The 26,712-nt window shown below is 46.9% G+C and overlaps 1 protein-coding gene across 2 annotated transcripts in view; it reads right to left on the bottom strand.

The window, feature by feature from the left end:
- The window catches only part of LOC144165143 (uncharacterized), a 139,630-nt gene that overhangs the window by 101,313 nt on the left and 11,605 nt on the right, over positions 1 to 26,712 (bottom strand). For both annotated transcript variants that reach the window (XM_077695246.1, XM_077695245.1), the window contains exon 3: positions 14,305 to 14,412. In XM_077695246.1, coding sequence (XP_077551372.1) covers positions 14,305 to 14,412 — 108 coding nt within the window. The remainder of the gene's footprint in view (positions 1 to 14,304; positions 14,413 to 26,712) is intronic.

Below are 26,712 nucleotides of genomic sequence, written 5' to 3'. Positions count from 1 at the left end.
AAATGGGTATTCGGTTCTATTAGAATTGTTGGTTGCGATATCGCGTACACAAAAAACTACAATAACACGCCGCATACTTTGACGCTTTGACGCATGCTGCTTCTCTTAAATGCCATTTACTTCAAAGTTGTCAATGAAACCTCTGCTAAATAACGCTCCCATCAAACATGGTAACCAGAAAAGAGAATAAACAGCCAAAGACCACGGGCTCCATTGTCTGCGGAGAAGCTAACAAGTGTCTTTTAATGAACTGCAATGACTAAAAGTCGTAACAAAGCTTTAATGCTAAGAAGAAATTCAAATCCCGTCTGCCTAATGACGGCGATGGTTGAAAATGGAAGCTTTCTTGCGTACAAAAATAAAATGGTAAAGTTGCAAATTTATAGCAGCTGCAATCAAATGCCAAGCATCCAAGCTCAAACTGAAATGTCAGCGAGTCAAAGACCCAACTCAGAAGGCAGCCAACCAACCTCTCAAAAAAAAGCTGAGCACTCCCCATCTGTCGTCATCGTTACAACATAGTCGCCTTTTTCCTAGATGTCTTGGCCTTTGTTGGAAAGAGGATGTGCTAAAGATGTAGTGTATGCTGGTGTATTTATTCCGAGGCGGTACGTACTACAGGACTCCAACACTTCCTATGAATGCTTTCATTCTATCCTGTGCGTCTGAAAGAATTTTGACATCTGTAGTTGTCGCCTGCAAAGAGCGGCACTGCGAGCGGCACTGAGATGCCCCTTCCCTTTATGCTTTATAATTGGGGCGTTCTAAGCGTCTATTGACTGCGTTTGTTGCTACAACTGAAACAAATCTGGTTATTAGAGGCTACACTGTGGTAATAGAGTAATGCGAGAGCTCGAAAGACGCGAAAAGGCGGAAAGAGAGAAACATTTTTTGAGAAATTTCAAAGTTATCTGGTTGGCATAGAGCAGAAATTTTTAGCTGAGGTACTTTATACTACCTATTCTAGGTAGTGAATGTGTTTGTTGGCTACGTTGTGAAACCATATATTAGGTAGAAAAAATAAAAAAAGAAGTGTTGCGAGGGTCTTGCAAAAAACTTGCATTTCATTGTCAGCCAAAGTGCAAAGCCAACAACAAACCCCAAAAAGGCTGAGCGACAGGAATGCAGTGATTGCTAAATTACGCTCTGCAAAATTGCGCAAACACCGCATTGTGCTAGTGGCCGCGCTAGTGTGAGTACTCAGGGTGACTGGCTCCTCGGGTAACGTTAATGAGGCCATAGCTGGCAGCGGGACAGGTGTCTTAGCCAGTGTTTTGAAAAAATCAGAGCTTGATGTCCTGGTTGTTTTTTCTGCTCCCAGAAAACTAAAAATGATGTGAAAGATGACTAACAAAACCAGAGATACTAAACAAACAGGATGTGGCATTAAGCAAACGAGTAAGTTTGTCGCATGCTGCTCCGGGGTTGTCTATAGGATACCTGTGTCATGCAGGAAGGCTTATATTGGCCAACCTGGACGCTGCTTTAACGAACGACTCAGAGAACACAGATATATGTGCAAGCAAGTCTCAGCCCCAGGGCACTTGGCTGCCCACTGGGCCAGACATGGGTGCTCTGCGAAATTCGAAAGCACTACGATCCTCTTTAAATCTTCAGAAACGATCACCCACAAGATATGGGAAGCCTACGCCATCCGAAAAGAAAAATACTATCAGTTCGGCATCGATTGCACTGTCGACAACTGAGATGGCACTACTTGACAGTTCGTAGGCAAGCGCATGCGCATGACTAATATTGTATACAATTTCAGCGAGATTGATTTACTCCACCTTTAACGTCATCTCAATTTTTCCTTTATGAGTTGTGTTTGTTGTGATTTATAAATCAGTTGGTAGTGTCCGCTTCATTTGTGTGTAATTCGTCGCCCTTGTCTCGCCTAGCGCCAGCAATGTTCCGAGTTCGAAAAAACACCTTACAATGCCGGACGCGGCACCACAACCGTAGACAAAGCCAGGTTTTGGAACAATAGTACAATATAGTAGCGTAGAGCGAAAACGTTTTCTGGATTATGGGATTGGACTTGCACTTAATTAAGCCTTAAAAAATTACTGCATTTCCACTCTGGGAAGAAGGAGGACCTGCAAAGCAGGACGCAGTCCACGGGGTGGACTGTTTTTTGGAAACACGTTTATCAAATTTACGATGGAGCATATTTTCTAGCCAATTAGGTGAATGAATCCCAGACGGATCCAAGCTTTGTTATTGCAGATAAACAAACAACTGCCTCTGTCTCTCTCGCGTCGTAAGAATATTACTGTTTGTCTAGGCCGGGTTCAGAGCGTTGCGGCAAGTGTTGTAATAACTTTAGATAGTGAGGTCATTTCACGTCTCAGACAACTGAACTGGGTGACATGAAATATTTTACGTCCGTAAACTACGGTACTGTTTTGGCGTCGGTAATCTCAACATGGCTCCACCCACAAACCCTATCCGCACTACCACAAAAGGCTCTGGATAGGTCCCATTGGGCCGTTTACGTTAATGTTTAAATCACTCACCAGCACAACGGACATGCAATCCATCAGTACGGGAATAAAATCTATAGCTGCGCGTGCACGCCTCCGCTCCTCCCTTCCACTATTCTCGACTGCAAACCTGCGCACTCATAAACAAGCAACCTGTCTTGTGCGCGTTCTTAGAAGTGACAGACGCCGTGGATAATATTCCATGAAAGCCCTCTGAAGAAGTGATATTGGCTCACGCGGCCATTCCAATCGGTCAATTTGCTGTTCATCCGAGACGGATTCGCCACAACTCCGCAATGCGGTGAGGGTGGTGCCAGAAGCGCTCAGTTATTTTTGCACCCATTCGCGTCTGTGTTCGGGCCGACGCTTCGATTCTTGCTCTACTCCTCCCAAACGAACAGCATGCATCCGTCCTTTCCCGATTTAAAACCTAGAAGCCCTTAAGGTCTATTTTCGCGTACAAACATGTGGCTGTTCGTTTCCCTTGCCCATCGTACGCATCCTACTGTGTGTGTAAGATGTCTGTGTACCACATCAGGCCACACCCGAACCATTCAATTGAGGAGGACAGCCGATTAAGCGCATTGAGCGATTTAATTTCGACATCTAAATACGAGCACATGCGGCATTTCATCGGGAGTGACATGAAGCCTATCTGTGAGCGCACGCCCCCTTTTTTCTACCCGCAAATCGTGCACGCATAAAGCAGTAACCGGTGATGGTGGATACTTAGGCGCGAAAGACACCGGCGAAAACGTGGCTCGGAAGGCCTTCCAAGGTGAAAAATAAATATGTGCGTAAACTTGAGTTCCAACTGGGGAAGTTTCTCTTCTACCGGGATGGAGTCGCAGCTACTTGGCGAAGTGAATTTGAGTGGATACGGTGACGCCGGCGTTTGGTCGTTTACGTGGGAACCCTTTGGCAGCCGTTACGTACGCTTCGCGGAGGCGGCGTCTGTTTATGTCCGCGTTACCGAGCGAGTGAACGCAGCTGCTACGAACGAAAGAAAATGAAGAAGAGCGTCTAGCGAAGGGTGAAGTGGAGTACGACACGTGCGGCTACGGCTTCACCTCTTTCACTGCCTTTATCTCTCACATGTCTCATGTGTCACCTATAAGGAGCACCCTACCCCTGAGAGTTTACCCAGACACTCTTCCATTCTCCGGTAATTCAAACCACGTGACGTTTGGGCGGGAGATTCAAATGCGTTATGCGAACATGCTCACTGCTCCTTTGTGCGGGGCTAATTCAAACCACGTGAAATTTGCGCGGGAGGTTGAAACACGATTTGCAACTTGCTGGCCGGCCAACGCGGCGCCGCACTGCGAGGTATCCACAGAGTAGCCCACGCCGGCGTACGTTCGCTGATTACGCGAACACTTCCTGAGACGCAGCAGAAATGCGCCGTGACAGAGAAGACGGCAGCTCGCGGTGTGCACAAATTTTATAATAAGGAGCGTAGTAATCGTAAGCACATTTGGTTTTGCGCCCATCCGTGCTTCTGTTTATACTTCGCAATCATCTGATAACCCATTACCCCCGTTAGCGGCCGACTACGAAATTTGTCAAAGGGGCAGCGGCGAAGGCGAGGGGGGAAATTGTTGTAGAAGGGGCGTCAGCACTGGTGAGGAATAGCCCCGGAGCGGCGCCGAGTAAATCGATGACACCGGAATGAAAACTGAGGGGGCTGGGGGGATTGAGAGATAAACTTCTTTGCAGTAAAAATAAGAGCGACAGCGAAGTGCGACCGCGACAGCAACCTAAAATCGTTGGAGCAGCGAGAGCCAGGCACCACCGCGTGCGATTTGAAGACGATGGTTTCATTTCGTCTTCCTTGCTGTCTATAATCGTTGCGTATCCCCTACCCAGGAGTGTCCTTTTTAAAAAAAACACATGGCAATTTTCATACCCCAAGCGGAGTATCGTGCCGATGCTAGGGTGAAAGTGTGGAGAAACGCGTGCCAGTTTCGGTGCGTATTGTCCTTGCGAAGAAAGGCTTCATGCGGACAACGGGGACTACTTCTGATCGGTGATTCCGACACCTGGTTTAAACACCGTCTTCCGTAATAGCTGCGTACGGAATATTCAGCTGTTTCAGAAATTTGTAGGGTTACAAACAGCGTTCTACAAGCTTCTCGCTTAGCCCTAGACGTCGGATGAGGGTCCACGCCCACTTATGGTCACCAGGCTCAAGAGAAGCGTGCCGGTGGCGACTATTGTAAAGAGTAGAATTGTGCATCTTCTCTTCTCTGATGCGGTACCGAGCAAGTTGCGGCGCCACTTTGGAGCGCTGAGCGATCGCTAGCGCAGTCTGGTTGGCATAACCGTTCTCGCGAGAGAGCATGGCATCCGGTATCGTTGTTGCCTCGCGTCCGTACAGGAGAGCGAATGGTGTCATGCGCGTGGTTTCTTCCCCGCCCGAGTTGTAGGTGAACGTCGCTTATGAAAGGATTGCGTCTTAAGTTTTGTGTAATAAGTTGACGTACATACCTAGCATGTCTGAAATGGTTCTTAAAGCTTTCGGTCAGGCCGTTCGCCTGCGGGTTGTAGGACGTGGATTTTCGGTGTGAAGTACCACTTAGGTTCAAAGATAGTGCGTATCAACACCGATCTGAATGCCGTTCCCTTATCTGTGATTCACATTTCTGGCGCTCCATGGTGCAAAACAATACTGTCAATGTAAAAGTGAGCCACCTCAAAAGCTGTTGAACGCGGAAGAGGTTTTGTTTTTGCCTATCGGCAAGGTAATCCATAGCGAAGATGATCCACCTGTTTCTCAATTCGGAGTTGCGAAGGCGCTCTAAAGTTTCAACCGATTTGTTGAATAGGTGTTTTAGTGAAAGGCAGTATATGTCTAACCCTCCGCCCCTACCCCCCCCCCCCCCCCCCCCAGTTTTATTCCAGTGTCATCGATTTATTCGGTTCCGCTCCGGGGCTCCTCCTCGCCACCAGCGACACCACTTTCTCAACTATTTTTTCCCTCGCCTCCACCAATGACCCTTTGGCAAGTTGCGCAGTCGGCAGCTAACGGCGGTAGTGCGGTTATCAAATATTTGCTAAAAGTAAACAGAATCGCGAATGGGCATAAAAAATGGACTGACGATTACTATACTCCCTAATGTAAAATTTGTGTGCAGCGCGAGCTTCAGTCTTCTCGGTCACAGAGCATTTCTGCTGCATCTCAGCGAGTGTTCGTGTAATCAGCGAACGCCCGGTGGCATGCGCTACTCTTCTACTGTGCAGCGCACCACCGCAACCGGCCAGCCTGTAGAAAATCGTGTTTGAACCTCCCGCGCAAATGTCTCGCGGTTTTAAAAAATTGAGAATGGAACAGCGTCTGTGGAACGTGTCAGGGGAAGGGCGCCCCTTGGTGGCGACAAATGCGACGTGTGTGAGGGAAAGACAGTGAGAGAAATGACGCCATAGCCGCACGTGTCGTATTCCACCTCAACCTTCGCTAGACGCTGCTCTCCGTTTTCTTAATTTCGTCGCTGCAGCGTTCGCTCACTCTTTTACCTGGAATAAATGTAAGCTGCTCCCACAAGCCCAGGTAACGGCTGCCAAAGGGTGCCCCATAACACGACCGAAATTCGTCATCGCTGTTTCGCTGAAATTCCACTTCGCCAAGTAGTAGCGAATCCCTATCGGTTGAAAGAAACTTGACCAGTTCCAACAGTGGCGCGAGCGCATATTTCTTTTTTATCTGGCAAGGCCTTCTAAGCGACATTTTCACCCGTGTCTTTCACGCCTAACTATGCGCCATCACCGGTTACCGCTTTATGCGGGCACGGTTTGCGGGTGAAAGGGGGGGGGGGGTTGCACGCACAGTTTAGTGTCCATGCCGCTACCGATGAAATGCCGTTTGTACTGGTCGGAGATTTAGATGTCGAAATTGCATAGCTCAATGCGCTTTTCCGGCTGTCCTGCTTCATCGAGTGGTTCGGGTGGGGGTAGATTTGTTACATTGACATCTTACACAGACAGTAAGATGCTACGATGGGGAAGCGAAACGGACAGCCTAATGTTTGTACGCGGGAATAGAGCTCAAGGGCTTCCAGGTTTTTAATCGTAATGGAACGGATGCATGCCATTTGTTTGGAGGAACAAGAGCAAGAATTGAAGCGTTGACCCGAACACAAGCGCGAACGGGTGCAAAGACAACGGAAACCTGCTGGTGCCGCCTTTACCACCTCAAGTTCAGCTCGTCGAGTATCGGCGAATCCCTGCCAGATGAACAGCAACTTGCCCGCTTAAAACGCTGGCATGAGCGAATATCAGTTCTTCAGACCGTTTTCAGGGGATGCTTTCGCCCGCATCGGTCACTTCTAAGCACGCGCGCATGACCGGTTGGCGGTTTATGCGTGAGTATGTTTGTAGGAAAGAGGAGGGGGGAGGCGTGCCGAGCGGCTATACCTTTATTGTCCGTTATAATGAATGACACGTCTATTGTGCTAGTGCGAGGTTTAAACACGGATGTTAAATGGCCCGATGGTACCTTTGCAGAGTGCTTAGTGGTAGAGCGAGTTGGGTTTGTGTGTTACACAAACAATAAGATGCTTCTGACGAGGGAGGGACACAGGCAGCTCCATGTTTGTCTGAAACAACAAAGCTTGGGTTCTGTAGAGGTGCATTCAGTTAATTGGCTAGGAAGTATGCTCCATCGCAAATTACAACAAACGTGTTTTGTTTCGTGCGCTGCGTAGAATGCATCCAGCTTTGTAGGTCATTTATCTTCACAGGGTGGCAGGGCACTATTATTTTGGTATCTGTACAGGTTGAACACAAACCGGCTGGCAATCCAGTCGGTGTTTACCGTCGGTGACATTCGCGGCAGCTACGAATACGATGTTTCCCTCTGGCATAATACTTCGGCCTGTGGTAGTTATCCTTGATTCGAAATATGGTACTCGAATAACCTAGGTGATTGCAGTCGGCTGTTTATTAGAGGCGGGTACTATTTTGCGACAGAGACACTCAAAGACACCCAAAAAGTATTCTCTGCTGTTCGAACCAAAGTTTCGTTTGGAAAAGATCTTGTTCCGCAAACAAAAGAACTGTAGCCCGCGCGCGAAGAACTTAGTGTTCTGTGCAAAGCGGCCATGCAAAACGTCCACAAGAAGTTGCAGGTAGGCGTCTTCCCTCTCTTGTTTAGATAACGTTTGAGCGTCGATTGCTCCCGAAAAAGACGTTTCATCTTCATCTTCAGTACTGGGGTGCTTTGCTGGGGCTTGGCACAGCCAGTCTGCATCGGAATGATGCCTTCCTGACTTGTAGACTACAGCGAGATCAAACTTTTCTAGGCTCAGGCCCCAGCGAGATACGAGACCAGAGGGGATTTTAAAATTGGCGAACCAACAACGTAATTGGTGGGCGCTCACTAGCTTGACCTGTTGCAAAGGGCCCGCGCAGCCAGCCGCAGCGAGGCGATCCCGGACTAGGGATCCCCTCCTACGAATGAGTGCCCTAACAGCTGCACCTGTTGTTTTATTTGAAGATTTGTTTCATTCATTCAATAAACCAGTAGTTGCAAGTTAGTGCGTCATCCTTGTGCATTCTTTGTCATTCGCATTTTTTGCGCCGTACATCTGTTAATAATAATTGACCAACTAGCCCAACAACGTACTTTACTAGACTTGGGAGGGACACAGGCAGTTCCGTGTTTATCTGCAAGAACAAGGCTTAGATTCGTCAGAGGGTCATTCAGCTTATTTGCTGGGAAATATGCTCCATCGCAAAATACGACAAACGTGTTTTGTTTCGTGCGCTCCGCTGACTGCGTTCAGCTTTGCAGGTCATCCTTCTTCCCAGAGTGGAAAGGCACAAATTTTGTAGCACTCATTTCAGCCACTGAAGTACGAGAGCTTCTGCCCCTGAATTACCAGCATCGTGCTCCGTTCCTGCAACCGCCTGCGATGTTCCCGCGTCGGCACAATCCATTTGGAGTGCCCGGCATTACCACCAAAGAGGGAATCTCCACCCCTGCCTTGGAACTGATCTCCCAAAAATACAGGGCCCACACACATCTATACACGGGTGGATCTGTGATAGCTACCTCATTGCCTCTAGGAATCCGCGCTTCCTTACCGCCGCTAGCGCAACGCATAGCCACAGGACGACATCCACAGTTACCGAGCTTGCCGCTATACGTGCAGCCTTCGCCTACACAATCAAGCAAGCAGCACGGCGGTGGGAAATATTATGGATTATCGGGCGGCTCTTCAGTGGTTAAAATCGTACCTGAGAGTTAAGCTTGTTTTCAACATCAATGCGTTGCACTTACGAGCTCTAAAGGCACACCATCATACAGAGCGTCGGTGGATTCCTGCCCACTGAGGAATAACTGTGCCGAGGCGGACACTGCGTCGTTGATTGCGCATGACCTGCACGGGGCAGTGATAACAATACCGCTCCCCAGACAAGATGCTTCTGCCCTTGCGTCCAAGTCTGCCTGGAGTTTTCAGCGATCTACGAGGGATGTCGCGCCGCAAAAGTACAGCCGCTCCGCTCCATAGAACCCACGGGACCTTTGGGATGCCTGACCGACTGTCAAAGCATGACTATGTGGTTCTTCACCACGTGCGACTAAGTGGCGCGAACTCAAGTTACTTTCGCTTCAAAATAAAACAGGCTGCTTCCCCCTTCTGTACTCTTAGTGGTGTGCGCGAGGACTTGAACCATTATGTGAATGTGCGTGGTATAGAACAGCTGAGTCGCCCTTTTTAGTACCCTTGGGCCTTCCGCTTTCTAGAGTGCTAACTCCAAGCGACGCGTTAGGCGGGCGGTCTAAGTTTAAACGAGGATATCGAGTGGGAAATGCTCTTGCGTGTTTTCTGCAAAGCACACGACTGGATCAGACTCTCTCCACCGAACTTTATTCATAAGTGCATCATCTTCACCATTGTCATCAGCATCATGACTTCATCGATTGCTTTATTTTTCATACATATGGTGTAGTAAGATCGGTGCCTTTGCCACTGTAACCTCACCATTGTCATTAAATACCATTCCGTCTCTCTCTCTCTCTCTCTCTCTCTCTCTCTCTCTCTATATATATATATATATATATATATATATATATATATCTTATATGTAATTACCAAGGCCCTACGATCAACTTAGGAATAGAGCCGTTTTTTAAAATATAGTTCTTAGAGGCGATCACGTGTATTCTTTAAAACTACTACAATTTGTGTAGACCAAGTTGGTACTCCAATATTTGGTACTCCAATACTGAGATGCTGAGAGGGTGCCTTATGATGCCACTTGACGGCTCGCGACCGCATTTTTTTCATTTGCTGCATATTAATCAAGGTATGTGACCATACTCCTGTTGTATACACGATTGTTGTTGCTGCTGGCCAAAATCGGGGCAGTCGCCTCGTAGGGCCGCCTCAGCCAGCCGTTTCTTGGGGCTTCCCACTTCTTTGTTAAGAGGAAAATGAAGACTTGATCAATTGATTGATTGATTGATTGATTGATTGATTGATTGATTGATTGATTGGCTGATTGATTGATTGATTGATTGATTGACTGACTGACTGATTGATTGATTGATTGATTGATTGATTGATTGATTGATCGATTGATTGATTGATTGATTGATTGATTGTAGGGTTTAACGTGCCGACGCAACGTTGGGGATGAGGCTCGCAGTCGTGGAGGGCTCCGAAATAATTTTGACCACATGGGGCTCTTTAACGTGCAGCGAAATATCGTACCCATGGGTGTTTTCGCTTTTTGCTGCATAGAAAATAAACACTGGTAATTCGATTTGATAATTTTGTCCAGTAAGGATGAGGTAAGACAGCTTAGGGATGAATGCGTGGAGGAAGATTTATTGAAATAGAAGTAAAATAAAAATAGCATGCGTCCCATTTTGTTAAATTTAGTTACGCATAGGTATAAAAGAAATAAAGCAATTAATTATGGTATAACGTACATTAGCCAATACTTGTTCCGTTAGGGTGAATTAGCAAGGATTGAGATGAGGTAACAATACATTTCACCGAAAATAGCTTCCCGCATCTTATCCCTAACCATACCTAGATGTCTACATTGCCCTAACCCTAAATATATCTCTGAGGTAAGCAGCAAATGAATGCACCCTAACGCGAATTCTAAAAGATGCAATAAACTACACTACACCTACTCATAGCCTACCCTTACTTGCTGGAGGGGCAACGTACACATTATGAGCAGGGGTTTTTAATACATGATTTGGTCCCGATGTTCCAGATCAACGAATACGAGTGCGCCTTGAGTGCTCTGTTGCTTCGTTGGCACACACGAAAACATGGACAAATGCCCTGTAGTTCTAGGAACGAAGCACCTTAGCGGGTCGTGCTGTGGGCACCTCCCGTTACCTCAGGTCCTCACGCTCCTGAAAATACTTCTTAAGAAGCTGACACGAGGACGACTTACGGCCAGTCAGTATCTATTTGAATTGCATAAATCGGTTTCAACGGATGAGTGACCATCCCCGCCTCAGCAAGCGCGCGATTGTTCCCCCAACCGGCGATTCTAAAGCGCCCAATCAGCGTGCGTCGTCTGTGAAGAGACTGACTCACAATCTTTCAATAAACTTATACACTGCAAGCTTCACCCCGGCGGAGGTTTCACCTTCGTGAAAATAGCCCGTTTTTTAAATGCGAATTCATTTATTAGCCGGGGGTTTTCTTGCTCCGCTGGCCGGCGTGCGTCTGCTGTTGTTGTTGTTGTTGTTCCTTTCTGATTTTGGCGCGTACCCACTTGGGGGATTGGCCAGGATCGGGAGATATATTGGGGCTAATGTGCCCAATTTAGGAGACTAAATTTTGGAGAAAAAGAAAAGAGGGAAAAAAAATAAAAAATTTGTTGATCAGAATAATTGCACAACAAATATAGGAATTTGTAGAATGAAAGAGTGCACTATGCAGGAATTTGCAAGAGAAGACTATGCGGGATTTTGCAATAGGCTCTTATTTCGTCTGTGTACAAGAAGAGCGGCTAACAGGGTAAGCGCCTAGTCTCTGAGACGTAGGTGTGGACGGCCGTAACCAAATTCCTGTAGGGAGACCCAAGCGAAATGGCACCGAATGACAGTAAGACCGGCATTGAAAGGGTAAGTCCCATTCCTCCAGCGCGAGCACACGTGACCACGCGCCTCGTAGTTCTGCCTTCGTCGTCGTCGTCGTCGTAAATGCGAATTCATTTCGTAGTCGGGGGTTGTCGTGCTCCGTCGGCGTGCGCCCGCAGGAGTTATCTCTCCGCCGAGCCGGTGGTGTGGACGTGTTCGTCAAGCGCTACTTGCCCTTCAGCGAAGAACTGCGACAACAACGACAGGCGTCACTCCTCGTCCTCGATCGCAGTGTCTGCCCGAGTGCTACTGCTGTGGCCGATGACGCTGTCAACGAGTACTACTTTGCTCGAAGCGACAAGGACGGCGAGTACTACGGTGTTAGTCACGTGTCTAGCATGTATGGGAACTTGATACCGCACGCCGTTGCCACGTCTCCCGTTCGAGACACGTCTCCGTACAAGGACATGTACACCCTTGCCTACACTGGAGACGGAGTCTTTGTGGTGACAGTGTACCTCGCGCCCAACCTCGCTCGAGACGCCGTCGCCGCGCAGCTGGACGCGGCTATGGAAAGTGTGCGCGTGCGCTCCAAACCCTCTGACCCCATAGTCTTGGTTGGCGACTTCAACGTTGACGTGCGCAAGAAGAGTGGCGAGTGGCTGGTCGAGTACATGCAGACCAGGCACTCTATGCATTGTCTCTCTGCCGGCTTCCACACGTGCCCCACTACCATTCACGGGAGTTGCATTGATCTCGTCTTTAGACGAAACTGTGACGCGTATGCTTCTCAAAGACCCTTTGACCGTGCACTTTAGCGATCACAAGGCAGTGATTGTGGCCGTCAGGTACAACGATAACACAAACAGGTGCTGATGAATAAATGATTACGTTCACACTCTCGTTATTAGTTACGCCATTACTCGCAACACACTCATCGGTGCACCCAATGCATTCGCATTTCTGCACGATTCCCTTCGGTGAGGTGCGGGGGAATTTTTTTTGTCATCCTAATCTACCATATTTTGCATGAACTGCACCTAACTCGCGTTATCGTATCCTATTTTTTGGTTTTCCATCTATCTCGTTCTACTTCGTTTCACGTTAAGGTCTTATTACACCCTAAACCTAAGACGCACCAGTCGCCCCGCATACAGAGTTTTTAAAGCTTTGCTTAGTACTAGACTGCATTTCGTGCTCATAGATCGCGCGAGGTGTTTTGCTGCACTTATAATATCTAAAGCGGGTAGAAACAAAATCTCCGGGTAAGGCAACTTAGCAATCTTTGTGTGGGGTTTTAGAATCGTTATAGTCGGCCTGATACGGGCTGACACTTCCTTGGTTTTAGATGGATGCATCCTATACTGAACCGAAGCGCCTTTTCTACGACTACTGAGCGTTCCTGAATAGGGTAGGCTTGTTTTTATATGATTGTTCTTCACAAAGCCTGTATGTTTCTGAAATTAAACCTGATTTTAAATTTGAGGTATGTTTCACGCTGAAGCTACAACTCGTCAATTAGGTGAACCATAGTGCAGGCCTCTAAATTTTTTTTACCAGGGCTTCTTTGAAGTGCGCAATATTTTTGGCAAGTGGGTGTTTCTTGGGTTTTCAAATGCATCTTTCAGCAGATTGCCTTAACGGTAATTGAACCGGCGTCCTTGGAGTTAACAGTGCGATGCCGTAAGTACTAAACCACCGCGTAAAGTAACGTAGACTTCCTTATGTATATAAACTTTACCATATTGTCACGAAGCCAAAGGCGATGCTATTGTCTTCAAGGAAAACAAATTTATTACAGCGAACTGGTGCTCCCCTAACAACTGAAAGAAAAGACAGGTGGCGAAGCAGTACTCAACAAAGTGACGTGCGTAGGCGAGCGTCGATGAATCGAATGCCGCGGCGTCTGCTCTGCGGGATGTTATCTTTGGGCTCGAGTAATTCTGGAACTGTCAATGTACACCCAGAGCATTAAAAATCAAAGAAGATTACTCTAGGCTAGTGACGTTAGGGTAAAATGCTCTCGTTATCTGAATGAGACAGCCTGTGCGGCATAAAAAAAAGAATGGAACACGCGCTTCGCTTGGGATACAGATAACAGAGCCGTGCGTGGCCGGGCAGTAAAAACAAACCATAAATAAAAAAACCCATACATGGTTCCCCGCAATATGCGCAAAGCACCGAATAGAGAAATATGCCATCATGAATGGGGTGGTTGCCGATAAGCTGTCTTTTCTAAGGAGCTCCGTTTAAATAACAAGGAAAAAAATGTTGCTTGAAGTGCATCTCTACTTTTATATCCGCAGAGCCCACAACTTATTAATGTGATGCCCGTGCACGTTGTCTGGGCCTTCACAGCGTTACATGTGCCGCAACAGGTGATACATTTGCATAGTGTAATTGTTATTTATCAGTTCAGTTCGAGGCGTGCTCATGACCCTTGAGAGCCTAATTTGGCATTGTTACCTGCCTAGTATTTTCTCCTTTTGCAGTTATCTTAAAGCATATTCGCTAATTTCTATCCATGTTTATTGTGAGCAAAATATTGCCTTTTGTAATACCTGTGAAGTTACTAAATCAGCAAACGACGAAGCCAAATAAAAATAATTTGCAGCTAAGATGGCTTATCTAGTTTAAGCTCAATAACAGACACATATGTTAAAGCTATGAGCAAGATTACTGAATACATAAAATGAACACATTATTGTTAGCTTTCACCTCGAGTGTATTCTTAGAAGGGGTCAAAATAGTGTGTGCCATTACCTTGACAAGGTTTTGAGGGGAGATTGTGCCTCGGAGCTCTCTTCCAAAGGAGACCTTGACATCGCCTATTGCAGTCACGTTCAGCACAGTGGCGATTTTGTCGAAATACTGAAAAAAACATCATGGGCCTTCAGTACGCATGAACGTGCACTTGACTGTAAAAAACATAAACCGTAGTCTTTACATTAGGCAAGATGGCCGCATGACTACGTAGAATAAAAGCGAGTGGGCAAAATGTTTATACAAATTTTCCGGAAGAGCTTCTCTTGACAATGTTATGCGCCTAATAAAACGACTAATGATTTGGAACAGTGTCCGAACCAGTCATGATTTTGTTATCTTAGTAGTGGTAGCTCTCTTAAAGCGGCCCATGTCCGGGCTGCCCAAATGGGTTTCTGGTGGGCCAGGAATGCGTTGAGGCGGGTACTGCACAGGTGTCAGGGCCCTGCACGTGGGCAATGTGCTGGTCGAGGCGAGGCCAAAGGATACGGCGGAGATCAGGTGGAAGAGCGGCCCAGTTTTCCCATCCATCACTACGGAGTATGGCATGGTGAAACGTGTCAATGGAGAAATTAAAGTGACCGCCTGGAAGGAGGACAAGTCTAGAAGTGTTTTGAACGTTGGGATAAGGACCACGCAGCTGACCGTTGTGCGTGCCATGTCGGGTCATTATACAGTGAAGAATTAGGTCCCAAGGATGGTATAGAGTCTGAGTCTGGCGGATGTAAGTGGCTTCGTGGCGTGGGATGTCAAAGGTGTGAGGAGGAAGATTGTGGCAGGAACTGCGAAGGTTCTTCAGCTCTTGCCTCTGAGACTGGCGATGGGCGGCGCGCCGTTCTTCATTAGAGCTGTAGTCGAGGGGCGAGAGTTGAGGGTCGCCGGGGTTTAGATTTGCATGAGCAAGGGCGTGAGCCCTGTCATTCCATACCATTCCCTGGTTTCTGGGGACCCATTCTAGAAATACGTGCAGGTGACTGTGGACTGCCATGTAGCATGTCAGTTCGTGATAAATGTGCGCAGGTAAGGAGTTGCGAATTCTCTGAGGGCACATTGACTATCTGTGTCGATGGTAATTTGACCAGTTCAATAGGTTTGCAGCATGATCGAATCGGCAATGACTTGAATTTCAGCAGTTGTAGAAAAAAGTACATTACAATGTTGACGGATGATGTATTCACGTGGAGCTACCGCGACACTTGTGGATGTATCGTCGGTAAACGTGGCGTCTGTGTAATACATGTCATGCGATGGGCTGGAAAGATGAAGGGCGGTACTTCGGCGCCTGCCGGAGTCTGAAGAAGGGTTCACGTGACGCGGAATGGGCTTCACTTTCAATCTAGAAATTTTATCACATGGTGGAGGTTCTTTTGGTAGAGGAGATAAGTGAGATGTCGCAAACCCTATATCAGCCAGATGGTGCGACGTTGAGTTGACGTCGACAGCCTATCCTGGTGGGCAGCGATGTGTGCAGCTAGTTTCTCCTCAAAAGTATTGTGGATGGCCGCATCGAAAACATAATTTGGGGCGTACGTGGGCTGACCGAGCTCCGTTCGTAGGCATTTCCGGATGGTTATCTACATTTTATTGTTTTGAGTTTTCGTGCGCCTTGGGTAGAGGAGGGTGTACAAAGCTCTGGAAAAGATTGCTGCTTCTACTACCTTGCGGAGCTCGGGTTCTTTGAGGCCCATGTCAGTCTCAAATAAGTGCAGCGAGCGAGTGAGATCCTTCTCTTCCTTCTCCTCACTCAATCTGCCGGCACAGCCAGTCTCTCTCACTTCATTGCCGCCCGATGTTGGGGCCGAACACTCGCTGTGTACGTTGCGTTTACTAGTAGAAATAGGCGCCCCGTGACATAACCCCGCGATTGAAGCGGCGTCTCGGTGCTTATAAGCCTGGTGTAGCAGTTTCTTTTTGCGGCAGGGCCTAACACGGGAGATATGCACGATGTTCGTTAGAATGTGGCTGGATGTGTTCGGTTGAAGAGGGATATTTAATGTGTTATGGTCGTAACTTCGCGTAGTATGCGATCACGCGTAGAATACCGGGCCAAGAATTTGTCACAAAGGCAAACACGACGCGAGGGTGTCCAAGGGAGCACAGGGGACTCCCGGTGTGAAGTGCAAACATGATGCTTCTGGGGCTCTGGGAGAGTGACCTCCAGGAGAGTTGCGATGAGCACAAGAGCGCACAAGCAACACAACGGGCGAAATCATTACGAGCTATGGCGGTGCAGGCATAGTATGAGGGAAAAACGGGAGCCGGCAAGACTGTGTCCAGCGGAGCCGCGACGCTGGGTTGCGGCCTAAGAAGAGATAGACGGATGATTCACGAGACGGTTACGATCATCATTAACGTAACGTAGACAATACGTATTGCGTCTGAAGCATTGTTTCCACTATTATCGACTTGAAGGTAAATAAAATAAAAAACCAGGTCATGAGGTTTTTGTGTTCTGGTAGTGCACCAAAAACGATTGCAATATAACTGCCGCAACCATTGCACCTCAAGGGTCTCCTCGCTGACAAAATCTTGTAAAGCTACGTAGACCACAATTTCTTCCAAATAAAACAACTTCACGTTTTGAAATTGTCAATCATAGCGACATCGCAAGGAGACATTAGCATTTTGGTTGGAGTTGTCCGACACCGGGATTCGAACCACGGTTCTTTCTGCACGCGAGGCGGATTCTCTACCTCTACGCCACCGCTGCACAGAATGTTACGACCCCTTCCAATGGGGAATTTCCCGACAAAGTCGGGTAACTTCCCAAGCACGATCCCCGTTTCGGGGGGAGCTTGTACCAATTTTACTAATTGGTTACCAGTTGTACCGATGTACCTCCCACATTCTCGTACCCCGTGGTACAAACCGACGTAGTGTAAGGGTTTCCAGTACACTGGATCCCCCGTTCGGAAGCGCTTGTGCTCATTTTCATTCTTGTGGGTTACCAGCGGCTCCGGAGGAGCCTACTACGTTTGCCGCAGTGGTAGTGCGTGTCCAATCCCTTCATCCCCCGCCGAGAAAGGAGGTGATTGTACTGTTTGAACCGGTGGGTGCCCAGGAGTCCCAGACCGCACCCGAAGGGGTTCGAGGGACGTACCACATGCCCTCCCATGGCTGCTTGTGGTCAAGCTCCAAGCGTTTGTTCCACCGTCGAGATAAGCTGCGGTACGTGAACGCTTGTATTCTTTAAAGAAACCGGTGGGTATCCTGCGGCCCAGGATTCGAACCTACTACCACCCGCTGACAAGACAAGTGTTTTACCACTCGACCATCGCCTTCGGTTAGAGAGACAGAAGAGAATAACTAATCTCTGCGAGGCTGTTTCCAGGATAACGTATCCGCACAGTGAGGACCAAGTGTCGCACTGTGAGAAAAACAACAGCAGTATTTGTGTCGTTTTCCGGTACAAAATACAGGTAGATAGACCAGTAGAATACACTTGAGTACACATCGGAGGTGAAACTGTGTCATCGCAGAATGCGAGGGTACCCCCGCCGTGAAATTCAAGAAGTTGCTAGCCGCACTAAGTCACGGCGCGGCGTGGTTACCTGATATCGCGTGGCAGGTGACAGTGACGCCATCAGAAACACGAGAGAGAACAGGTACAAACTTGCCTCGCAGAGCACTGATTCCCGAGCAGGCGTAGTGTAGAGTGTTGTTAGGTGTTCGGGTAAAAATACAGGCAGAAATATTACACAGTTAGAAATTGTTTAATCAGTACAGCCAGGGGAAAACACCCAACTTCTTCTTGGGTGTTTTCTTCTTGGGAAAACATTCAACTCAACTTCAGGGGAAAACACCCAACACCCAACCACGAGGAATCTAAGTGTCCACGTATTGGTATACAGCACAAATCTTTCAAAATCTTCAAAATAGCGGTGGCCGGAATGCCTCTTATTATGACGAAATTTGCTGGAAAGCCCACTGGATGACTCAAAAAGACTTCTTCAACCTAGCGGTCGAGTGTTTAAGAATAACTCCCAGTGCTCTTTGCAATTTTCTGGAAATGCTTTGAAAAGGTCCACTGCAGGAGGAGGAATAGTTGGCCGAGATTGTTAGGTTAGCTCCGCTTGTTGACCAACATTAATTCCCGCTCACGGACCAAGCCTACAACAATACTGCGAAGCCCTCAGCTCAGTTTGAAGCAGGTATGCGCCTATTCATTGATGCTTATTACATACCCACACATTATCTTGCAGCAGGTGTCGCTTATTTTCACTTGAGCGATCACCAAGTGCTTGTTGTTTCCAACGACCTTTTTCGTTACCAGTAAAGTCTTGGAACATTATAGCTCGTAAGCACCTGCACTGACCAAAAAGAGACTGATTAAACTGTGTAGACCTAACTACGTAATCACTACTTATTCAAGTCAGTGCTCACAAGGTCCTCGCTAACCGAAACCGTAATTAAGTCGACATTTAGGTGTAAAGTAATCACGCGTTTGTCGGGGCTGTCACGTGTACAGGAAACGGTGCGCATGCGCCTTAGAAATGTGCCCCAGCAAGGGAACAGTGGCTGTGGCTACGTGTGAGTTTATGTTTCAGCATCCTACTTATATTGTTTTGGTTTTTGCTGCCTCTCCCGTCGCCTTCTTCCTATTTATTTGAACCGGTGTGCTTGCGTGCCTGTGGCTCCTTGTGCCAATATTGTCTTCACAATCTTTTCATCACAGTAGGTATTTACTAATGTTATGATCTACCCAAACAGATAAATTCAGCGCTCCAGTATTCCATGTGGTAGCTAGCATGTGTCGATCGCTCAGGGCACCGCGAAAGCGTTTGGCACTGACAGACGAAGCTCAGAGGCACTTCGGTTGAATAGCCGCTTGCTTAGCTCACCCGGTGCCAACAGTTATATTTGAAGTGCCGAGCATTTAGGGGCCCGGCTTATTGCCGTAGTTCGCTAGATGTGACGCTATCTAGCCAATGCAGTAACGCGGCGTCACGCACCCGAAGAGAATCTTGAGGCGCCACGCGTCCAAATAGAGGCTTCAAAAAGATACCTGCTTGTTATTCTAACCAGCCCTCCGGCCACAAGTTATAGAGATACTTGAAGAGGTTTATATAAGTAGAACCGTTCACAATTGGCGGAACCACTGGTACGTGTCACATATTTTCCCAATATTTACTGAAAGAAAACTGCAGGTACACCTGAAGAAAAATACACATAATTAACTGGCAGCCCCACATTCATTTAGTTACGAATGGTCTTGGGCTGGTTTTCGCAATAGTGAGCAAAAATGAGTGGCCTCCGAGAAAAAACGCGGTGCGTTCAAAATAACACAGCAAGGATCCAGCGCGTGGGAGCTGAAAGCAAGCGAAAAAACAACGGAACGTCGTGCCGTTTCGTGCAGAGCAAGAAACAAAATATATAAAGAGGATGCGAGCTGCTCCATCAGAATACGTGGGATTGGCGGAAAATGTGAATTGCATGGAATAAATCTGTTAAATTTATCAAGAGAGGGTAAGACTGAGAGCGTAAGGGTGTGAGTGCTGGTAGCGAACAGCGGAAAAGGGCTCCACATCCCCTGTGGCAAACCACTGTTCTGCATTTCCGACAGCTTTCACGTTCAGTGGAACTGTTCTAAAAATTCTTTTCTTTCCCTCCTATTTTTCTTTCCTTGGTCGCCGCGATAAACGAACTTTTACTGGTGGGGGGAAATAGTCACAATAAAAAAGCAGAGGGCAAAACCCGATCAGTCGCTCTCATCGTTCCTCCTCTCACTCTGTATATGTAACGCGACATTACCTTGCTTCTGTAAAATAAGCCTCTGTTTTTTCGGTTTTTGGAGACGAAGGGCGAGTCCACCTTTACATAGAGCGATAGCCAGGTTTTTTTTACTTGCGCAGCAGGCGAAGCTGTAAAAGGCCGACCGTTAGAGCAGTGGGGCTGCTCCTATAGAGAAGCGTTTTTCTATGCTGTTATGCTATGTCTGCACCATCCGGAGGTGACCAAGCAAGGCAAGCCCACCGAACGGGCAATACTTGCTGCTAACAGGGGGATAGAGTTGCGAGGCATGGTACTGGGGCTTGAAGTGATTGACGTGAACAAGGTACTGGGCAGTAATGGACATAGGCAAGCTTTTCAGAGAGACGGATTATATATTAGCCCCAGGCTAGGAAGGAGGAGAGGAGAGCACACAGGGGGGAAAGCAGTAACTTTTTTGGGCCCCCGTTGATATAATGAAGGCAAACTAGGCTACAAATGTGAAGTTCAGGACGTACGAACAATACACGCTGGGAGGCAGCCAGGCCTAGAGCTAACGGAAGAACCTATAGCCATACTCAGAACATAGACAAAGGCGATTTAGAGGGAAACAGTAGACCGTACAATTTTGTGAGAGATAAAAGTAGACCCAGTAAGTGGAAAGCAAAAAGAAAAAAAACGCAATGAATATTAATTCTGGTCCATAAATATGCCGCCTGTCTCAGAGTTTCAGAAAGCATTATGATGAATTTCACTCTGCCTTGTCGTTAACTAGTGACCCCTTTTGTATAATCTGCGTATCCGAAAGTTGGCTTAAGGACTGGGACAAAAATTGTTACTGCTTCCCATCATACTGCGCGGAATATTGTCACCGTACAACATCAAGTTACGGCGGTTCGGGTTTTTTTGTTGTTTTCTCGAAAACCAGGTACAGACGCCGGCACGACCTTTCACTCAATGTAGCAGATTGTGAATCAGTATGGATTGAAATTGATATGTCTAGTTCTGGAAGCGACGGCAGAAACACCATATTTCGTAGCATTTATCGGTCCCCCAGCTCCTCATGTCCCAATTTCTGCAGCGAACTAAATACTGTATTACATTCCGCTGCATCCCAGGACAAAAATATTGTTGTAGTGGGAGACATCAATATCAACATCCACGATACCATTTCTTCAAGCCAACATGAATATATAAATTGTTTTAACGGTGATGGATTTGTATTGTAACTGACCTACCCTTGTAACTGTAACTCCTACCCTTTACCAGCCCGATGGTTCACGAAATCTTATCGATAACGTGTGTACAAATATCTTGTCCCCGCCGGACGCATTTATTCTACGTACCAACATCACCGACCAAAATCCTATAGCTCTTGGGTTCCACTCTGTCTCTTCCTTAAAAAAACATACACCGTCAATAATATCTCTGTTTGAGAAGATCTGTTTTTCTGAACAAATTGCTACCGCAAGTTTTTTCTCAGTGTACTCATGTGAAGATGCTCAAATGTCCTAGAGTTTATTTTTTTTCAATAGTAGGCAAATCCGTATCAGCTTCGATGACGGCGGTATCCTGTAAACAAAAATATGCCTCACGCCAGTGCCCTTGGATAAGAGAAAGTCTACCTAAAAGTTTAGGGAAAAGGGATAACCTCTACCAAAAATAAAAACACAGCCTTTACATACTTCAGTAAAAGAGCGTTACAAAATATAGTTAACGTGCTCTCTCGTTTACTGTGTAAAGCAAAAAGAAACTACTTCGGACAACAGATATTTCTAGCCGGTAGCAATTCTGCTAAGCAGTGGCGGGTGATAAATTCTTTTCGTAACAAAAACACCAAAAACAATAGAATTCCTGAATTACTTGTTGATGGTCAAGGTTTTATGACCAATCGACATAGCAAATGCTTTCAGTTCCTAAATCTCCAACCCACCCCCTGTACCAACCACGCAGCGCTTAAGTAACCCGCGACACGCGTCACAGTTGTTTTTTTCTTTTCCCAAAAAACCATGGGGAAGTGCGCGGGACTTTTCTTAATCTAAAACCTAACAGTCCCAGTGACGATAACATTTATGGAAGCTGCATTAAAGAAAACGCCCTGATAATATCTGAAGTATTTTATTTTATTTGTAGCCTAATCTTTAAGTCCGGGAACTTTCCTCGGGAGCTAAAAAGTAGAAAGGTGACAGCTGTGTTTAAGAATGGTGACAGAAGGAAATTAGCCAACAACCGTCCAATTTCGTACTTGTCCTTTTTCGTTAACGTGGTAGAGAAACTAATTAAACAGGACAATTTGGTTCTCGTCGCGCTTGTTCTACTAACCTTGCTCTAATCACTGCATTAGAAAAAAATAAAAAAAAATGGACGACGGGAAATATGTGGGCTCAGTATTTATAATTTGAGCATTTGATTCTATAACCCACGATGTATTATTTAGTAAACTTAGTTCATATGTAATAGTAGGCCCAGCATTAAGGACAATCCAAACTTACCTAAAGAATCGCCAAGAAACTGTTAATATATGTGGAGTAAGTTCTACTAGAAAAACTATTAACATTGGTGTTCCGGAAGGCTCAATTTTTGGAGGTCTTTTATTTTTAGTTTGTATTACTTACCTTCCAACCTGTCTCGGTCCAACAACTTATTGCCTTTTGTAAAATGAGGATAGTACGGTCTTCACCGGGAATAAGCAAAAGAATTTGCAAACTGAACAATTATATTATGACCTAAAGCAAATTGCAGGGTGTTGTGATGACAACCACTCAGCAATTATTTTTCTAAAATCAAGTATATGATGTTTTGCTCAAAGTCGAGAGAAACAAGTACTATCCTACCGATTTACATTTCTTCTCACGCCATTTTTTTCAGTTGCCATTGCACTTTCTTGGGTATTGAACTGGATAGTTTTCTGAAATTCGATATTCACATCAATTCATTAGCGAAAAAGACTCCTTATGGTAATAGAATACTTTTTGAGGCCCTTTATAACTTTGGTACTTCTACTTTATTACTCTGTACTATGATTTTATCGATATTCAAATAAACTAGTGTATACCTTCATGGGGAGTGGACTTACATATAGTTCTCATCTCGCCTCATTGCAACAGGTTCAAAATCAAGCTGTACGCATCATTACGCACAGTCCCTATAACGCTCACGTTACCGCACTTTAGCAAAAACTCAAGTTCTGCCGATACTGAGGTTTAAAAGCACAATCAAGAAATTTTGGCCCATCATGTTATAAAAACCACCACTTCATATATATTCTAGGCAGGGCGTCGGGACCTCCTCGGCTTCGGGACCTCTTTCGGTACTACTCCAATGTATTTGTGCACTAGCATGAAACATATAAACTTTGATTTGATTTAATTTGATTTGATATATTAACAGGAAATGGTTCGTGGCAATGCATTTCTAAGTGAATTCACTTTGAGTATGAACAATGTGATCCTCAAAACGCCACCTTGAGGCACGTCATTTTCCTGCACAAAAACATTAGAAACCGTGCCAACGCTTACACGGATGGTTCATTCTGTCATGTAGAGTGTTAAACATACTGTCCGGAACACCGAACGCTTGCAGGTAGCTAAGTATCCTGTATTGCAAAGTGGTGCCATACTTTCTCATGATGAAAAAAGGCCGTAGTGGAAAATGGTTTTTAGGTGAAAGTGGCCTTGATGCTTTCAAGGGCGACGAGTTGGTCAAGGATGACTCAAGGGCGACGAGTTGGTCAGCTGTGGATCTCACTGCCCTCAAGCCTGCCTGGGAGCTCTCGAAAAGATCATCGTACTCAAAAAAAGTTCACCATCTTCCCGTAGGAACACCCTGAGTAGTACGCAAAGCAGCCATGGGGTCGACTCAAGTCGACTGCGTTTAGGGTGTCCGCAGACATCACCCTCACTTCGTCTACGATCACACATTTCGTGTTGCGGAAGGCCACGGAGAAGTGTTCAACTAGCTAGCGCTGAGGCCTCCGTACTTGTTGGGGCCGGTGGTCTTTCGAGAGAGCTTGAAAGCCGCGTGCACCGTGGTTCCTCCCACTGCCACAGCCGCCTTTCCTGTGCGCGCGCAGATGACGAACGCGTTGTAGGCGCTGTTGTTGCTGGTGTTGCTGTACCATTTGTAGAGGTTCATGGCAAGCCGGAGGATTAACGTCTTGCTGCTACCGGCCAGTCCGGTGAAGAAAACCCGTAACGGAGGTGGTGACGGAGTGGTCTGCCGGTGGATGATCTCGCGCAGTAGCTCATGTTGTTCCGCGCTTGTCACCCTCATCAAGTTGTAGTATTCGTCCCGGTCCATGATGTCCTGGCACTTGCGCACGGCCGCGCACGGACTTCCGTGTTTGATCAGGCGCAACAAGTCGTCGCTTTGGATGAGTGTCGGCGTCTTCGTGTTTCGGGTGGACGATCACGGCGAGAGGTGCTGCTCTTTGTTCTTGTTGTTCTTCGTGATGTGCCTTCTCCTCCGTGGCGCTATCTCCGGCGCTGACACTGGCGCTAACGCTGCCATTGCAGGAGGCGTTACCGGCAGCGCTGACCTTGGCACTCATCGTGGCGTTGCGGGAGGAGGTTCCCCTACGGGAAGATGATGACGGTGCTTGAACGCAAAGCTATCTCGTAACGGTTTCTTTGGTTGGCCAATCATCCTGCCACAATAACCATCCCTGATGGCTGGCCATCTGGCACCGAACAACGGTGCCATCAGCGGTGCGTGGCGCCGAACTACGCACCCATACAACTGCATAGGTTACAGGCGCCACCATAAGCTGCTTCGTATCTAAAAGGCACACGAGTCTCCTGTTTATCATCTTCTCGAGAAGCTTGCAGAGGCTGCTTGTGAGAGCTATAAGTCGATTGCTTGGGAGGGAGGAGGGGTCCCGTCCCGCTATCAGGAACGCCACTACATTGGCTCCCTCCAAGACTCTAGCAGCTGCTTCGAAAGCCATGTTTTGTTGTATAGGTATAGGAGTATTTCAAGCGTGTCTGGGTGTAGGTGTTGTATAATGGTGTGCGTAATCTTATCAGAACCAGGAGCTATAGGTTTACATGCTCTTAAGGCAGCCTTCAATAATACAGTGTAAATTCATAATTGCAACTGCGTTGTGACTTATAATTGCCACGGAGAGACTTCCTTTCACAAAAGGTTTTATATTTCAGGGAAGTGTTTGTGGAGTTTGCTGAAGTGGGAACGTTTGTGATGTGTTGTGCGAGTGTTAGCCTGGCCTTCCAGTGTGTCACTTGTTGTACTAACCATGGGCCGGCTGTGTGTCTGTTGTCCTTTGAGTTTGCGTATACGTGTCCATACTTTGCGTGTGTCTGTGTACGAGTTTATAGATGTTATGAATGAGCGCCAACTATCTCTTTTTGCCTCACGGTGCAAACGTTTTCTAAACGCGTTTGGCCGTTTGAACAAGAGGAGCTTACCCGACGTGGAGTAATAACGAAGGATAACTCACGTCTTGTTCTGGGCCTGTCGCTCCTGCCTAGTCTTCACTCAACCACGGCCTCCTCTGGTTGCGCGGGGCACCAGAGGCGTGGGCAATGGACTTTTCGGTGGCGTCGAGGATGTGCGCCGTGAGGAGTTGGGTAGCTTCTTCAGCGTGTAGGTGTCCAATGAATGTGTGGTGTAGTTTGGATGTCTCGGTAAATGCATTGCAGTTTGCTCTTGTTTCATTCAACCTGTTCTGGAAAGATAAACTGCTTTGGCCTTTACCGATATATGCTAGCTAGGTGCTGAAGTGGTCAGTACCTATGGGTGCGTGCCCACGCCCCCTTAAAACATGGAAAGAACTGCAGAACCAGTAGCCACCTCAAAGTGTGAATATGTGTTGTGTACTAATTAATGGTATGTAGGCCGATTTTTGTTGAAAAGGCAAGCTCCAGATGATGTTAGAGACTTATCTGTCAGGTTACCTCGGGCATCCATGCGAGAAGAGCCCCAAAGAGAACTTTGCGCAGTCAGGTCGCCTGTCAGAATATATGTTTCGGGCTGCTGGTCAACCAGTACCTCGAAGTCAGAGCTCTACAGTGAAAAATCAGGAAGAATGTAAATGGAGCATACCGTTATCAACCTATAAATATTATGGGGCTGATTGCTACAGCCTCAACAAAAGTGTTCAAAGCGATAGAGTGGCATGCTAAGGATTTCCGGGTGATGATTGGAAACTTCAACACTCTCGATGGAAATAGTTTGATTTGATTTGATTTGATGATTGCGACACCGCCCGAAGAGTGTGTAAAGCATCGCTATCTTTCTGAAAACCATATAAATATATAAGAAATCTGTGTGATTTGAGTTTAACTGTGTTTCTTGGACACATTGCACTTGGCTAACTAGCATGCAGGATCTCGTACGCATCATCAAGAATATTAAGAAGGCCTCTGCCATTGACAATATTTTTCTTCCCATTATTAGGTGTTCAGAGCTACTGGAGTGTGACTATTTATTTGAGGTCTATCGCGCCTTTCACTCTTGGAAGGGTATATTTAACCTTTTTTGGAGGTTTGGATGAAGGAACCCGGTCCTTCCGCTGCGAAGCAGTTAGGAAGAGGCCCACATTCATATCCTCATCACATGTCAGTGGGTTGCCCGGCGGACCGGACCCTCTGTACTTGGGACCCTTTCCAGTGCCCTTCGTTTGAGCCGCGACCGCCAATGGCTTCAGAAGCGCCCCAGGAGCCAGAGGCGGTGCTGCGCGGG

This window comes from Haemaphysalis longicornis, unplaced genomic scaffold, assembly GCF_048455015.1.
Source record: "Haemaphysalis longicornis isolate Haplotype H1 unplaced genomic scaffold, Haemaphysalis longicornis Haplotype H1 scaffold_14, whole genome shotgun sequence".
In the NCBI taxonomy this organism is placed as follows: Eukaryota; Metazoa; Arthropoda; class Arachnida; order Ixodida; family Ixodidae; genus Haemaphysalis; species Haemaphysalis longicornis.
The sequence above is the reverse complement of the archived record's forward strand: the minus strand, read 5'-3'. Positions and strand labels throughout refer to the sequence as shown.